The sequence below is a fragment of the Gekko japonicus genome, unplaced genomic scaffold, assembly GCF_001447785.1.
Source record: "Gekko japonicus isolate JY-2015 unplaced genomic scaffold, Gekko_japonicus_V1.1 scaffold182, whole genome shotgun sequence".
Classification (NCBI taxonomy): Eukaryota; Metazoa; Chordata; class Lepidosauria; order Squamata; family Gekkonidae; genus Gekko; species Gekko japonicus.
In genome coordinates this window covers 780,465-797,780 of record NW_015173128.1, presented here as the reverse complement: position 1 = coordinate 797,780, position 17,316 = coordinate 780,465, and the positions used below count along the sequence as shown (strand labels likewise).

Below are 17,316 nucleotides of genomic sequence, written 5' to 3'. Positions count from 1 at the left end.
CGCCGAACTATAGAGAGGACGGGGACCAGAGCGCCTCTCCGCCCCGTACTTCCGGCCTCGGAGGCATGAGAGAGCCGGAGAGACCAAGCCGGCTCTTCGAATGTCTTGTAGCGCCCCCCCTGGCCGCAAAGCTCAGGCCGGAGAATGCAGGCCGAAAGGGCCGCTACTATACCGCTTTGCCCTTCAGCTGGTTTAAAGGGAGAAAAAAAAACCATGAGGGGTGATGGATCAGACTGTGTCTTAGGGGTGCCAGGTCTGGAAAATACCTGGAGACTTTGGGGGTGGAGCCAGGAGAGGGCAGGGTTTGAGGAGGGCAGGGGCCTCAGCGTGGTACAATGCCCTAGAGTCCAAAGCAGCCATTTTCTCCAGGGGAGCTGATCTCTGTCAGCTGGAGATCAGTTGTAAAAGCGGGAGATTCCCCAGGCCCCATCTGGAGGCTGGCAACCCTGCTGTGTCTGTTGTGCCATCAGCTACACATGCCCAACAAGGCACACGAGCAGGGAAACGGAAATGCGGGAGTCCTCTTGTTTTCGCTGAACATTGGGAGACCCTCCTTGGGACTGCCAACCTCCAGATGGGTCCTGGATCCCCCAGAATTACAATTTATCTCCGGCCATCAGTTCCCCTGGAGAAAATGACTGCTTTGGAGGATGGACTCTAGTCTAAGGTGTTATATGCCACTGAGGTCTCTCCCCAAACCCTATGCTCCTCAGGTACACCCCCCCCAAATCTCCAGGAATTTCCCAACCCAGAATTGGCAGCTCTTCATTTGAATTTGTCTGATCACCTTTTGAAGCCACCAAAATGAGTAGCCATGGAAATAAGTTTTGAAAGTTAGATTATTTATTGCCAGAACAAGCCATCAAATCACAACCAAGTCATGGTGATGGTGACCCCACATTCACAGGGCTTTCCAGGCAAGAAATGAACAGAGGTGGTTTGCCACCGACTTCCTCCACATAGCATCCCGTCTTCTTTGGAGGTCTTTCGAGAGCTAACCGAGGCCAACCTTGTTTAGCTTCAAAGTTCTCACAGGCTTGAGCTAAGGTGGGCTACTCAGGCTGTTTTTATTAGGATCAGTTTATCTGTTACAAAGTAAGGCTCAAGCTAAGCTTTAAAGTGCCTTAGAACCCAAGTGGTTATTTGCAGTCTATTTTAAGTGTTACATTAGCCACCTAAGAAAAGAATTCTGGAACTAGAGGAAGATGATCAACTAATGTGACTTTACTTGCAGGAGTTCCATGCCATGAACAGTATAATCTTTAAAAATAAAATACACCTGGATGCCAATTACTCATTATTAGTAAGGCTACACAATGTGTGAAGCACTTCATCTTGCATCCCTCTCGTTTTGAAGAACTTGTGTGTGAGAAGGAATCTCACCGCAAGCCATTTAAAATTTCCAGAACAATTTCCAGAATTGTGGGAGCGGTGGCGCAGATGGTTAATGCCTGCTAGTAACAACTAGGAACAGCCACTATGGCTGTTCGAGAATCCACCGCGGCCGGGGTGAGCTCCTGGCCCTAGTCCCAGCTCCCGCCCACCCAGCGGCCTGAAAGCAATTAAATCAAGCGAGTAGGCAAATGGGTACCCACCCTTAGATGGGTGGGGGGCACCCTCCTCCGTTGAGGTGTGTGGTGGCGGCAGCACCTATGGCGGCAAGAACATCGGCAGCGGCAGAGCCTGGATGGTGAGGCGTGGTGGCGATGCAGCAACGAGAGCCAGCAGAGCAATCCCTGGTGGCCGGTACATCGAGCGGCAGACGACGGCGGAGGCGGAGACCAGAAAGACGCACAATGACATGTTTTGTGGGCACGGCAGAGCCGAATAGGATGGAGCCGAGGCCAGAGCGAGCATGGGCATGCACCAGGAACGGTCCCGCCAACGAAGCAGTCGTTCCAGGGGGACGCCAGAGACCACCGGAAAGAAATGCCGAGCCAGAAGCTACAACAGGTCCACCACTAGGGTGCAGGTAGGCAGTCCCACCCCTACATCATGTGGCCTTAGTCAGGGATTGAGTGTTCTTAGAACATACCATGTAAACCGCCCAGAGACCCTTCGGGGTTAGGGCGGTATAGTAAGTCGAAATAATAATAATAATAATAATAATAATAATAATAATAAATATAAAGCTATGATGCACCACTTTTCATTTCAGATACTATTTGTGAGCCCTTTTATTCCTCCCCATTTTATTACTGGCATTCACAAGTTAAGAGTTCTGTACTTCAAAATCAACCAAAAGGAAAGGGGAGGGGAAACACTTGAAACCCAGTATGATAATTGTGAAGCAAGCATCAGGAAACTCAAGAAAGTAATGTCAGTTATATCCGCTCTGAGCCTTTGGAAAAGGGCAGAATAGAAATCTAATATATAAATAAATAGGGTAAAAGGGGGTATGGGGAATTCATTCACTCCAACCCAGGTATACACTTGTGCTTCTGGAAATGCGAATACAGTAAAGGTTTTTAAAATGTTGGAATTTGGGTGACATTGGTGGTTTAAGTTGCAATGTGAACCTTAAGGGGAGTTATGGGATGGTTGTGAATGGTTGTGTGAGTGTATATGAGTATGGTTCACTGAAATGATTGCATCTTTAATTTCGTTGTACTATGTACAATGACAATAAAGTATATTATTATTATTAACATGTACCTCAGGGGCAGACTCTTGTTATCCTTCCTACCATTTTTTTTTTTTGCGAGAGTGACATTCCAGAGCCAGTTTGGTGTAGTGGTTAAGAGCGACACTCTAATCTGGAGAACCGGGTTTGATTCCCCACTCCTCCAAATAAAGCCTGCTGGATGACCTTGGGTCAATCACAGCTCTCTCAGAACTCTCAGCCCCACCTACCTCACAGGGTGTCTGTGGTGGGGAGAGGAAGGGAATGGTAAGCTGCTCTGAGACTCCTTCAGGTGGTAAAAAAGGTAAAGTTTTCCACTGCTCAAAAAGCCAGTCAAGTCCGACTCTAGGGGGGCGGTACTCATCTCCGTTTCCAAGCTGAAGAGCCAGTGCTGTCCGAAGATGTTTCCGTGGTCGTGTGGCCAACATGATTAAAGCAGGGTACAAAAACCAACTCTTCTTCTGTATCTATCACCAAAAGGGACAGGTTAGGTGTAGCCCTACCTGAAAGGGAAATGCCTCTTTAAAGGCACACAGACAGGAGGAAACTAGAAGATTCCAGGAACGCCGCCAGGTCAATGACTTTCTATTCCACCTCTCAAAGAACATGGCAATCAGTGAAGCAAACATGACACAAGAGCCATCATAAAATAGTTTTATACAGATTATGAGATCCCAATGTACACATAAAACAAAACGTACACACACGCAGATGAGATTTGTTGGTGTGGGAAAAGATACAAAGTTGTCATCAGCTACACCAACTGAGTGTCATTCTCCATTCAAGTGCCTCCCTGCAAAAATCTGTTTTCAAAAGGCACACTGTGCGTGGATCGAAGATCAGTGAGAAAGGGTACAGAAAAGCAGCTGCAGGAGGCTACACTTTGGTGCCAGAGAGGCAGACACTGAGATGGGAAGGCAAACGGGTACAAAGGGCTTGGGCAGGTGCCGTTTCATCCATCTAAAAGCTGTACATCAGTTGCTGCCACAAAGAGGCTGCCCGGTCCCCATTAGCGAGGCAGAATCTGCCTCGCAGTTGCAGTACTAGCCAATTTTTGAACAAGCTCCTTAAGCAAGTGAAAGGGCCCACTGTGATGCTCAACCACCACTTATTGCTTGATAAAGAAGGTTGTGGGGAAATGGTGGGGGAGAAATCCCCAAGGCCTGAAACATGGCAGGAGGAATAAATGTTTGGAAAAGGTTTGGAGATGGTCATCTACATTATTATTTTTTAATTTTAAAAGAAAGCCTACATAGCTCCAGATAGTAAAAAAAAAAAAAAAAACCACCCTGAAGATCAATTAAGGCAGAATGTGTCTGGGGTAATGTCACAGAAACCCACAATGGGCCCAAGGATAGATGGGTCTAACCTCAAGCAGTTATTAACAGGCTCAGGCACTTGGTTTCCTACCTCATTTTTATGACCCAGAATTTAATTATCTTAAAATCCTGTTCATAGAATTCTCTTCCCCACATTTTAGCCTCGAAAACACCTTGTGAGGTAGGTTAGCAAAAAACCCCCCCAAAAAACAGCAACTAGCCCGAGGCCATGCCATGAGCTTCATGGCTAAGTAGGGATTTCTGAACCCAGATGTTGCTAGTCTAAATCCAATAGGGTAGCCGTCACACTGCACTTACTCGCAAAATCTACGAGACAGAGCAGATTTTAAAATGCAGAAAATTGGCCCCACACTATACTGATTCAATAATTTTAAATTTAAAGTAACGAAGGCTGGAATACAACTGTACAGTTTAAGTGTGTGCCTAAATATCATATGACTGTAGTTGTTGTTGTTCAGTCACACAGTTGAGTCCGACTCTTCACAACCCCAGCTAAAGTGGCAAACTTATTCTATCATAACTGCTGGAAACTAATGCCCAAGTTCAAAGCCAAACTTGACATTTCCGAAGGGAGGCTAAAGGTTATTAGGAAAATCTTTTTTTTAGAATCCCTAAACCACGGGACAAAGCTGCCAAGGCATATCAAAGACTCACACTGTTGGCAAGCTGGGAATCATCTTGTTAGATAGTTTACTTTTAGGCTTGGGGCACCACAGAGAATCTCATTTGTGTTTCTGATTCTGACGTGGAGATAAAATGTACAAGCCACCACCAACCCAAGAGACCAGGAGAGGAGCTCCAAAACACAAATAAATAGACACTTGCTTGTTCTGGGCAGAGTTCAGACTCGTTAAGGAACAGCTCCTTTGCAAGCATGTACTGGGGTGGGGAGCAGTGTTCCCTCTAAGCTGAGTTAGTGTGAACTAGCTCAAAGTTTTTTAGCCTCGGGCGCACACATTTTTATCTTAGCACAGGAAAGATGTCTCCAGAGCAAACTGATTTATGCAGTAGCCAAATCGCTCACTCACAACTTTAATCCCAGTAGCTCACAAAGTAGAATTTTTGCTCACAAAACTTCACAGCCTAGAAGGAGCATTGGCGGGGAGGGGAGAAAACCAAAGACAAGAATCCAACATACGCTATGGGGAAAGAGTCCATTCTCTGGTCAAAAACCAACATGTCTTCTGTCCTTGCCAGCTAGCATTCTGGAGAAATTACTTCAATCCCATTAATAGAGAGCCAATCCTCATTCTTTAGCAAATTACCTTCATGGCTTGCCAAGGTTAATAATTCACTCAACTGAATCCAGTTTTCTCCCTCAATAAACCAAGATTGTAAAAATGTGGTTTGTTTTTTTAAAATGGCACAGGCGAAGAGCTGATCTAAGGCAGATTTTGTGGCCCAACAGCTACTCTGCAACAGCTTCTCACACTTCCCACTACATACAAGCCCCACCTACCCCCAAACCAAAGTGCTTTCAAAAAAGGCTAGACAGACATGTTCCTCAGATCCTGTGACAAAAACCACTACACAGCCTCTATCCCAAAATAGGACCGCTGCATGGTTTGGACACAGAACAACTGAACAGCAAGATGTCAACAGAAGAACTGAGATCTGTAGTAACAAACTCAGGCTGGTGAGAGGATGGTGGGGAAGTTTTTCTTAAGTGGCCCTATGAACTGTCAAAGTAGTGTCTAGGTTAAATTTATTATTAAAAGGCCATTTAAAAAAAATTCCAGACTACAACTGCACAAGAAAGCTGACCCCAAAAAACGAGCCAACAAAAAAAAATCTCATTTGGCACCAGTTTGGGAAATCCGGCTCTTAGTTATGGTATGAGTTAATATTAGACAGACCAAAAGTTATCCTGTTAAGTGCAGAAATGCACCTTTTGCTATTCTACATTCTCACGTAGAAAACTGTAGATATTCTGAAGCAGTATTTGTGCAAGAGAATTCAAACAAAACAAACATATTGGTTTTATTTTGCACAGGCTGCAGCCTCAACCAGAGATTCTCACATCTGGATACAACAATCCTCCTGTCCTGTTTTCTTTGTGGCACGTGACCTGCCAATATTATCTAATTTGAAGTCCTTATTTAGAAGGAGATGTTTAAATGCTTCCGAGAAGGCAGCAAGACTGTGGGACTTGAACAAAGGCAGAAGTGAAAGAGGTTCTGAAGCCACCTTTATGGCGTTGTAACAGCTTATAGAAAATCATGGTCACTACAATGCATTCCTTAGGCAAAAAAAATAAATGCAGAAGTGCTACAAAGGTGGCTACCAGCAGCGGCTCTGCTTCCCTGGAGTGGATTGCAAGCAACCACGCTGCCAATACCAGCTCTGAAAGAGCCCCAATTCAAGATTCCCACTGGAAAAGTTTCCAGTGGCAGAGCAGAGCTTCCTTGTGCATAAATAGGAATGAGAGTGATCCACAGAGGTCCTGGCTCCAGAGGTCATGTGATCTAGGTCCGTCACTTGAGAAATGCTTAGTGTTGCAGCATCTGTCTCTGCAGGGAGCCTCCCCTGCCAGCAGGTGGGTCAGTGTTTGCTGGAGTAAAGTGTTTCCTCCTCAGTGTCTGTTTCGTCCTGGAATTCATGGCTCAGAAGGGACTTCTTAGATCCTGTGGACATCATACGGATCTCATCCTCATAGTCATCGTGGTGCTGCCGTAGGCGGTGGAAACCATCCTTGTGCCGGTTGGACTTGATGGAACAGACGCACCAGATGATGCAGGCTGTGAGAAGCAGGGCCGACATGGTGGCACCTAGACAAAACATACGTACTTGTCAAGGCCCTTGCCAACACAAGGCATTTTCCCTTCCATATTCCCCTGCCCCAGCTCCTCCTCATTCTCTGCCAATTGCATTTTTATCCAACCCTTATTGTGAAGCGTGAAGTAAACTGTTGAGGAGCTTCCGCTGGGAAAGCCTGGCTATTTATGTCAATGTAGGTTGTTTCAATTTTTATTGCAACTAGTTGTCACCTGCGTGAGTCTTAGGAGAGAGGTGGATATAAGTGTTTTGAACATATAAGGGTTCCTTTGCTGCCACAGATACATGCTCACCAATCCTGGCTTCAGATATCTGCATTATTCAAGTATTTATCAGGTACATATGTTACATTTGTGTATAAATACATATACTATTTTACAGACATGCGGAGCATGAAGCGGTGGTTTGGTAAAGCCCACGGCATGCCCGGTGTGAGAGCAATGTGGAAGACTTAGGAAAAGAGGGTGGCTCAAGACCTATGGACCAGCATGGTGGAACAGTCTATTGGCCTGGCTTGTAAGATCTTCATTGTCCAAGAAAAAGCAGTGTGGCCCCTTACCTGCTACTGTGACCACCAACTCCCTGGGAAGACCAAAAATCCTGTTGTCCATATCAAATTGGATGTGCACGAAAGTAGCAACGTCATGGTGAACTAAGACCTGAGGATTAGCAGTAAAATGTTTAAGAATACTGTAGATGCATGTGAAGGTCGAGTTGGGGGTAGGGAGAAGCTACACTGGGCAGCAACACAGGCTTCAGCAGCAAAGATCATATTGGAGAGGGAGCTTGCTTTCAAATTACGGGATAAACCAAGTTAAGGTGTGGAGGGAAGAAGGGGGAGAGAAATCTGCAGTTACAAAAGGATTGTAGTGTAGGTCAATAATCAGAACTGAAAGCCCTGGAGAGAGCCATCTGTTGTAGTCACTAAAAGCGTGACTTATGTAAACATGCTTCCTGGGGGGAGGGGGGCCCCTCATCAGGGATGTGAGACCATAGAGCCCGCCCTCTGAAAGCTGCCATTTCCTTCAGGGGAACTATCTCTGTACCCTGGAGATTAGCTGCAATTCAGGGAAGACTCCAGGCTCCACCTTGATGTTGGTAACCGTAAGTGTCATAAGGTCATCAAAAGAGCCTTTCTGGATCAGTTCAGTGGTACATCTAGTCCCACTAGCCCTGCTGTTTCCTACAGTGGCTAGCCAGATGTCCCAGAATGCTTCCATATCAACCCAGCTTCCATATCAACCCAGCCAAACCCAGCAACTAGCAATCAGCAGTATGCTACCACTGAACACGGAGGTCCCATTTAGCCCCTATGGCTAATAGCCATTCATGTGGGCATCCTTCATGAATGAGCCACATTGGGCTAAGGAGGTGTCCGGGGTTGGCATCCCGCCCCCACCCTCAGGGGACTGTAAGCCCCACCAAAAGTGTGCTGCACTTGAAGCTGGGGGAAGTTGTCTGCCAGGTTGCAGTAGGGCGTGGCCTTGACTGCGTCTACTTGGGAGTCAGCCAGCTTGAAGGAGCCCAGCCGGCTCTCAGTGGCATGCTCAGCAGCAGAAGCCAACCCAGCCCAGTTTCTACCAGAGATGGCCTTGGCACTGAGACCCAGGGGAGCTCTGCCGGGGGGGCAGGGACAGCAGGCAGCACTGACCTTAGAGGAAGTTGAGCAGGACAACCAGCTCTTTAAAGAAGTTCAGGGGGAACGGGCCAGGAAGCTCATTAATCCAAGACAAGTATCCATTGGCCCAGGAGCTTTTCACTCCCCAGGACTGGGTTGGAGAGAGAGGACTGGCTGAGCCCAGGGTTGGCCCTCCCTTGGGGAAGCATTTGAAAGGTGTACCCAGGAGCAGCCAGGGAGGAAGAGCCAGACCCATTCCCCGGCAGGTGGGAATAGGTACTTGACATAGCAGTGTGGGGAAACTGGGGGAAAGGAAACCCCCTCTTCTTGCTCTTATTCTGAGGCTCTATCCTAGGGCACTCGCCCAACAAAAAACAACTCTGGAGGATGAGACAGCTCTGGACTCAGACCCAGCTCCAGCAGATCCTGACAAGTGGAAAGCTGGGATAAGAATATTTTAAATAAACGTTTGCCTAACCCCTTCAAATTCAGATGGATGGACTCTGGAACATATAAACTTATGCTTCATTAAATGTTGGTCTCTAAAAGGTGCCATCATTTCAAATATGTTGGAAAAACAAGTTCTCTACCAAGCAGATACTTAAGGGCCCCATCCATATTTTAAATGAGAAATATCCATTCAACCCCAAACTAAAAAGCCTTCTTAGTTAAAATGGAACTGGAAGCATCAGAAATGGTTCCTGCTGCTTTAGGTAGGTAACGGTTCATAAATGAGAAAAGACCATGAGCTCGATAAAAACAAGGGCACCCAGTGGCCAGCCCTGAAGATGGCAGTGGGTATGAGTGCTATCAAGTGCACTGGGGGACCCTTAAGTGTTGGGTAGGAATCCCCAGGTTTTTTGTTCAACACCTTTAGCTGAAGCACTCCAAAGAAGAACCTCTCCTCTCCCCAGGCTACCTCCGACCCAGTGACAGTGGTTGGAGAGCATGTGCACTTTTTTTCTTGCAACTGCACCTCCATTCCCATTATTCCCTGCAACCCACTCAGCTAGTTCAGCTCCTTACAGAGCTTCTTTTGCACCTCAGTCAATGAATTTTGCAAGCCCCTTCTCATCCCAAAAGTGCAAAGCCCCTCCTCCCTCTGCCAACACCAGCTGCAGTTGCTCCCACACCCCAGGATAGTCACGTGGTTGCCATCACATGGCCCCTGGCTCCCAATCCCTTCTTTTGTGGGGAGCCATCCGTTATTTTTTTCTTTAAGTAATCACGGCCAGACACTTATTCTGCTGCATTTCTTCCCTTGTCTCTACACCTTGACCCAGAGCAGTTCAGCCTTTACTTCTACCAGGTCTGAAGGAGAAGGCTGCGGAACACCCATCTTCCGTACCTGGATGTGCTGCTGCTGATAACCATCGGCCTTGGCATGAAGATTGTGGTAGCCAGGAGTCAGCAACACATGGAAATAGCCACCTTCCTTGGTGCTGACTTTCACCCGTTCATTCAGCACAATTTCAACTTTCGAAACTGGTCTTCCGTGCCTGTCTTGGACCAGCCCATAGATTCCCTTGTGAACCTGAAATAAAAAAGACAGCCAGTAAGCAGCATCCATCTCAACAGCACCTTGTCTGTACAAGGCCAATCACAGAGAAAGATGTGCAAAAATTCAGCACGACTCCAGAGGGAGTGGTCCCTGATGTTACAGTTAGATTTGTTTCTTGCCCTACCCCCCAAGGACTTGGGACTTGTTACAATTCGGTTCGTTGCATGCTGTCCTTCTACAAAACCTGGGGGTATGATAAGCTTCAAGAGAACAATTTACTGCAGGGTGCCCAGCCAGCCACAGAGGCAAGCAACAATTTGAACTGGAGACTGCCTCATTCCAAATCTAAGCTTATCCACCACCTTCCATAGGCTGGGCCCAAGCACTAATGCAATGAAATCTCATTCGACTTCTGCTCCATTTTGAGCCATTCCATACATCCTGTCTGGGCATATCTCGCCAGAACTCACCTCAACAAGCATGGCAAGAAGAGATTTCTTGTTCTCTACCCACAGAGCAGGGAGCTGTCCTGCGGCTGGGAAGTAACAGCAGCCAGTGTACACTGTAATCTCTGGGCAATGCCCATATGCAACACTGAAATCCTGAAAAGCCAAACAGGAAAGTAAAAATTAAATTATTATTTATTTATTTTATTTTATTCCATTTATACCCCGCCCTCCCCGCTAAATCCCAAAAGGGATTAACTGGAAAAAGTCCAGCTGAAGTGTTAAGTACAAGAACTGAATAACTGTTCTGAAATACCTTCATGCTGCCCAAGTGACTGTGCCACTCTGCCCCAAGCATCACTCCTCCTGGAATGTTTTCATCTGCAAAGACGATGAGGAATCAGAAGCCCTCAATGAACAACAAGCCCACCCTGAAATGACCCATAATATGTTCTCAATCTGCAAAGCCCACCCTGAAATGGCCCATAATATGTTCTCATCTGCAAAGACGATGAGGAATCAGAAGCCCTCAATGAACAACAAGCCCACCCTGAAATGGCCCATAATAACGTAGGAACATACCTGATCTGTTTGGACAGCTGGACTGGCCAAGGTACATTGTGGGATGGTTGGTTGCATACAGAGATGCCAAATGTTTCAGGGTCTCTTTGTTCTCAACTGAAGAAAACAAAGTCAGCAAGACCGTCAAAGAAAGTAGGATCACTGAAGTGTACATTTTAGTCTACTTGGGCAGAGAGCGAACATCAGCTTCCCCGATTTTGCTGCCCTACGCAACTAGAAGCCCATTTGCTTCAGCTTACCAAATAGTAAGGCAAACTAGTTTAAACAAAACATTTGGCAAAGGAGCCCGAGGAAGACAAAAGCTATACCTGTCTGCACCGGCTTGTCGTAGGGGTAAGTAACAAGCAGGGACCCTCCGTCCAAGGCAACAGAGAGGCTGAAGTCTTCCTTCATTATCAGGTTCTCGATGATGGCCTTGGTTTCTGGTTCTCGTGCACCAGACTGCTGGGAGGAATTACCTAACAAAAGAACAGATGCTGAGGTTCTTAAGAGGCAGAGGGGTGCAACCCATACAGGCTTGCCTCAGGGGGGGGGGGGTGCTGGTGAGTGACAGCCAATTCCGTGCACGCCCTTTATTGTTCATTCTGCGGGGCCACTGCCACGGCATTTAACCACCTCACAGTCAAGCCACAACAAGGCACAGCAAACAGCCAGATGTCAATGCAAGTATTCTCTTGCACACAAAAGCGACTAGCCATGCAGGATGGTCAAGGGTGGCTCTCTGCATCAGAAGAGGAACTCCCTTCCCTGGGAAAGAGGAAAAGATTTGGTATGCTTTACTTGTGAAATCAGTATCCAGATCTTTGCCATGTGCATTGGTTTGCCCTATCTTCGAAGCACAGTCTCTCTCCTGAGCAATCTCACGACCATCTGGGTTCAGGGAGGGCACGATCACAATTCTTGTCTTGTCGATCAGCTGGAAACACACATAGAGTTGGTAAGACAAAAAGCAACTTGCCAAGCATACAGATGCCTCCCCGCCCCTCCTCTGACTCTGTACCACACAGGAATACGAATAATTCTTCACACAGTATCAGGAGTCCACGATCTAGTAAGGGAGGGTAAAAAAAGGGCAGGGCACTTTCACAAAGGGGTGTGCTCGTCCTTCATAAAGTGCTCTTTGAAACTGCTGATGCGTTTGGTTGCACGATTTTATTTGCCTAGAAAGGAGAACTACTCTACAAGAGGGATCGGGTTGATACCTTTTCCTTATGAGATATTTAGAAGCATCAGAATATAGCTATGTTTTTATGTCTGGTGCTTTGCCAGCAGCCCCCACCCCCCGTAGCAGAGCCTGGGAACTATCTTTTGCATTTGGCAGCTCTTTGGACTGCTCCAGAAACTCTTGTCAGTTTCTGACATTCATTTTATTTGAAGCTACACCCTAGACTGCACTCAAACTTCATGCTGCAGAAGAAATTGTGCTTTTATTACATATCTCAGACCTCCTGGCCCTTCTGCATTTGTATTTTGGACTTTCTGATTTAAACTTTGTAATTTATATTTAATTTTTTTTTAAAAAATGAAATATGTAGAACTAGAAACATAATGAAGTCATAACTGTACATACCACATACTCTAAAGCTCAGCCAAGTTTAATTATGAAAATAACTCTAATTAGTGGCCCTTAAAATGCCCTTTTACCTTTGTGACAGCCAGATTCTTTTTGTAGTTCATGCAGAGGAATTCTGCCAGTGCCAAAAGCAGTTCTGTGCCAACTGGAGCATTGCCATGGATGCCAGCAACAAAACGGATCTTTGGCTCCTCTGGTTCAGATTGGTTGGGTTTGTTGGAGATTTCCAGGGACCAGATCTGACGAAACTCAACACTCTGGCCCAAACTGCCAAGACAAAGGAGACCTGAAGTACTGGCTTTTTAAACAGGACAAGGTCTCAAAAGATTCACAGTGCCATCCTAAGGGCTGAGAACGGTATAGTTCCACTTAGGCAGGATCTTTTCCTATATTACCAGGATAATATTTTTGCTTCTCCTCACATTTTAAAGTATCTTGTCAGGACTAAACATTCAAAATGGCTATTAGATACACAGTTTAAACCCACAAAAACACACATGGCTGTGTGTATGCCATAATTCTACAGTCATATGAAACATAATACTCAGCACAGAATTGTTGCGTTTGTAAATAAGCTCTTGCAGCTGCAGAGAGATTTTAAGCTGCACAGGGAAATGTCAGAGAGGTGGCTGAACAACACAGTAGGGAGGATAGTGTCCTGTACAGCCCCTTCCCACAAAAGCAGAAGTTGGTACATAAAGTAAGAGAATCCATTCATGTTTGCATTCAGGCCTCAAAATTCTGCATTCCATGATGCAGAACCTTAAGGGTTTTGTTTAGCATTGAAAGCACACAGCCCCAGCAATAGGGCTATTCCGATGCTCCTTTTCAGACCTACATATGCAACAGACTCTGGTTGTTGTTTTCTAGAACAAAGAGCACAATTTACCTAGTGAGATTTGTGATCAGAGGGTAATTCAGGTTTAGGCCTCGAAGGAACATGGACAGATCTTTGTAGGGTCGGTACCGATAAGGAAGGACATCTGCCGTGGAAGTCAGCAAGAGGTGTTCTAGCCCATTCTCAGCCGAGAGGTTTTTGATCAGCATCTCAAACTCCTTGGTAATTGGGTCGCTGGCATCTGCCATGTTAATGTCAGGCATTTTCCCCTCCTCCATTTTGGAATCTTTCCGGGTCAAAGTGAAGTTGACTTGCACTGCGGATTTGTCACCTACTTTCACGATCTTTGTTTCTGAATTATATCTTTATGAAAGAGGGAAAGAAAGGTGTTTTTTTTAAAAAACAACAACATATGAACGTTCAGGTGAGCTTCTGACACTAACAATGTTCTCTGATAAGACAATGTGAACATTGGCTTATAGGCTGCTGGAAAAGACTTATTCCTTCATCAGTCATTTGGATAATAGTTATAATGAATAGCTGAGAGACTGAGCTGGGAACTGGGGAATTTCTGGTTCAGATCTCACCTGCACTGTAGACTCACTAGCCTCAGCTCACCATCTGGAATATGGGATGATAAATAATAATAATGGCTAACAAATTCAGGGCTGTTGTTAGGATCACTGTTCACAAAGTACATCAAGCACTCAGTAGCTACAGAAGTGCCAAACACTGTTTTTAAAGTAGCCACATAAAGCACACACACACACACAACTTTTGGGAACTATCAGGATATTATTATCTATGCAAAGCAGCAATAGACATACAATAAGCTGCTTAGCCAGTGCATAGAATGGTGGATCTGGGAGACCTGGGGTTAAGCCCCATCTCTGCCATCAATCCTTTAGCCCGGCCAGTCTCAGAAACAGCTCTCCATCTGTAACACAGAACAGCAGTGACACAGCATGGGATTGTTCACAGCTAATGAAGGCCGTGAAAGGAGTTGACAATTGAAAGTACCATCTAAAGCATGCTAGCCCTGCTGGATAATAATGGACACAACTGAGGGCGCCTGATTTCTTTCTGGAACTGACAGCATCAGAGTCCCCAGCACTGTCCTGATTTACTGGAACATTTCAGGAAATAAGACACTTAAGAGGGCAAGGTATTATCAACATCCTACCCTCGTTCCCTTTTCTGCCTTGCTTCATTTCCTGTCTCAACTACCTATGTCGATGTCGCTCATAAGCCTACTGAAAAGAATGAACTGAAGCACTGACTGATGCTTGTATCAAAGCGGAAAACAGCAGGCCAGCCATGTGCAGAAACGCTAGGGAAAGCATGTGAGCCAGGAAGGCAAGTATTGCCATCTGACCGGCAGATGGTGCTGCAGGCTGAAATTCAACTACTACCAAGCAAAGCCATAAAGCAGTAGCAGTATTTTAATAGCTTTGGCTGAAATGTCCCTGAACCTGCCAAACAAGTCCCTGGGTGCTCTGCTGATCCTCAGGTTATCTGCTAGAGTTGTACACCACGGATTCAGTTCCATTCAACAACTTCTTACAATATCCAGCCCCTCTCCCTCCTTCAAAAGAGACCGTCTCCTTACAGCTGCTTATAACCTCTCACACTCTTCTCATATGAGGAAAGCATTTAACCATGTGGTCCCAAGGAGACCCTAACAGGCTTATTCTGCTCTAAATTGTGTCAGCTAGGAATGTAACCTCCATGATGTTAAGAGACACTATACCTCCAAATCACCAGCTACTTGGGAAGGGCTGTTTCTCATCATGTCCTGACTGCGAACTTCCAATCACATCTGGCTGGTCACTGCTGGCAACAGAAAACTAGCCTAAATGGACTTTCCCAGCCTGATCCAGCAAAGGCCGTTCTTGATGTCTTCATGAGCAGCAAAATAATTCTGAAGAATTGCCCCAGGCAATCACGGAGATTGGCAGGAATAAGGCAGAGCAAGGAGCACAAAAGAAGCCTCAGTGGCATCTTTTATTGGACCTGCTCTTATTTCTTTTCAGATAGTATGACTTTTGTCATGATTTGGTTTAACAGCATACATAAGACATTTCCTAAAGGGTAACAGCCTCCACTTGACACCTGAAAATATTCTGATTGTTGGGAGCTTCCTATCACAAGCAATGTGTGTAGGTTTTTCAAAAACTGACTGATGTGTGGGATTGACAAACCAAAGCTCTGCATCAAAAGGGGTGCTGTTCTTTACTGAGCCCACAGTATAAACCCACGAACAACAGGAGCCCTGCCCATCTCTCTAGGCAATGTAAGCAACTCACAGCAGCAAAAGATCATACAAGTTTTGTGCTTGAATACTCACCCTCGGGCCGACACTGTGATCTTGTAAGTGCCCTGGGCCAACAGGCGCCAATAGTCTCCACCCGTATAAGTAGAAACAGGGTGATCGATGTTGGCAATGCTGATGGTTGCATTTAAGATGCCCTGTCCATCTGTGGCATCCAACACAAAGCCTTTGACACCCCGGTGAACCTAGATGACAAGAGGAACTATGAAATTCTACAAGTAGGTTCAGCATAGCCATGGTCATTTGTCTAATCTGTATCTGTTCATCAATCCAAAATCTATCAGAAAGAAAAAGGAGTGCAGCAGAGACTCCAGTCAAAGGAACTGCCTTGTTTAGAAGACGCTTATCAGCTCTAGGCAGATAGAATGAAACATAAGACAAACCTCTTCATGTTCAAAAGATACTCGAGATATGTATGCCATTGTTTTCTGGCCTAGGCCATTTCAAAATCTTTGGAACAAGTTACTATAACAATCAACAACAATCAACACTTAAAGGTCTACTGAAACTTAATTCCTAGTTTAAGGTTCATCCCTGGTCACAAGAAGGGAAACTTCACAGAAAGAACTGGGAGTACTTCTAGAAAAGGTTCTAGTTTTGAAGAGTCTCCTAAAACAGCCACCAAATAATATTCCACACGATCCTGGTTATCCCAATAACGGATGGAATAATTGAGAGGGTGCTTTTCAAAGACAAAGGAGATCAGAGATACAGCAAGTGAGAACTATTAAAGAAATGCAGACATCAAGCCATTAAGAGATTTAGCTTTCTGATTTGTCCACTTGTGTATCCAAACAAAGTACCCAAAAGATACATACAATGGAAGATGAGCCCACCAAGTGGCAGAATTCACAAGAAGAGAGAGATGCTGAGAAAATGTTTCCCTTGTTTCAGGGGAATTTACTCATTTCAGGGGATTTACTCATTCACAGAAGAGATCCAGCAACAGATTCTGAAATTGGAGTTGGTGACTAGGTACCAACGGAACCATGATATCAACAAAGGCACTTGGAGAATGTCAGGTAATATAATACTGGCTTAAGCTTTAAGAACTGTTTTCTCTCGACAGTGGACACCATTGTTTATTGCCAAATATATAGTCAAGAGAAGGATACAGCAAAGACGTATGGGCTAGGAGGCTTACATGAGACCTTGAAAGGTTCTGTAGAGGAAGAAACTGTTTGCAGCAGCACTGAAGACCACTCCTTATCCCTAGCGGTTACACCTCACCTGCTTAATGAACTGCAGGAGAGACTTGCGATTCTGCTCCCAATACCTGGGCAACTCTTCTGCCTTGGGGTATTTGACACAGCCCAGCTCAATGGTCAATTCAAAGCAATTTGTGTTTAAATAATTCCAGTCCTGCATTCCGCCTGAAAAAAAAAAAATCAGAACAGCTGTCAGAAACTGCTGCTGCTTAACAACAACAGGTTTTGAGGAATCCTACACAGGAGAAATTGCAACCCTAAGTCCCAAAGACTTGTGCAACCCGAGTTGCAAAATAGTTGCCTTGAGTCTGTGAACCTGAACAACACACACTGTCTCAGGGCAAATGAAACTTCTTAGGTAAAGACATCACAGCTTGGATTTCAGAGAGCTGGAAAAAGAGATAAGTAAGACTGTGTTCTCTTAAAATATTTATTTTACCACTTCTGTCTCTTTCTATAAACACATGGCAACAAATTCAC

General features: G+C 45.5%; 1 protein-coding gene across 1 annotated transcript in view; it reads right to left on the bottom strand.

Annotated features, from left to right (window-relative positions):
• Positions 1–5,013: 5,013 nt before the first annotated feature.
• The window catches only part of CPD (carboxypeptidase D), a 33,175-nt gene continuing 20,872 nt past the window's right edge, over positions 5,014–17,316 (bottom strand). The window contains exons 10-21 of the mRNA XM_015422064.1: positions 16,859–17,001; positions 15,644–15,813; positions 13,348–13,659; positions 12,530–12,725; positions 11,666–11,801; positions 11,194–11,343; positions 10,886–10,981; positions 10,620–10,684; positions 10,328–10,459; positions 9,705–9,890; positions 7,298–7,397; positions 5,014–6,731 (exon numbers count right to left, since the gene is read on the bottom strand). Coding sequence (XP_015277550.1) covers positions 6,505–6,731; positions 7,298–7,397; positions 9,705–9,890; positions 10,328–10,459; positions 10,620–10,684; positions 10,886–10,981; positions 11,194–11,343; positions 11,666–11,801; positions 12,530–12,725; positions 13,348–13,659; positions 15,644–15,813; positions 16,859–17,001 — 1,913 coding nt within the window. The 3' untranslated portion in view covers positions 5,014–6,504. The remainder of the gene's footprint in view (positions 6,732–7,297; positions 7,398–9,704; positions 9,891–10,327; positions 10,460–10,619; positions 10,685–10,885; positions 10,982–11,193; positions 11,344–11,665; positions 11,802–12,529; positions 12,726–13,347; positions 13,660–15,643; positions 15,814–16,858; positions 17,002–17,316) is intronic.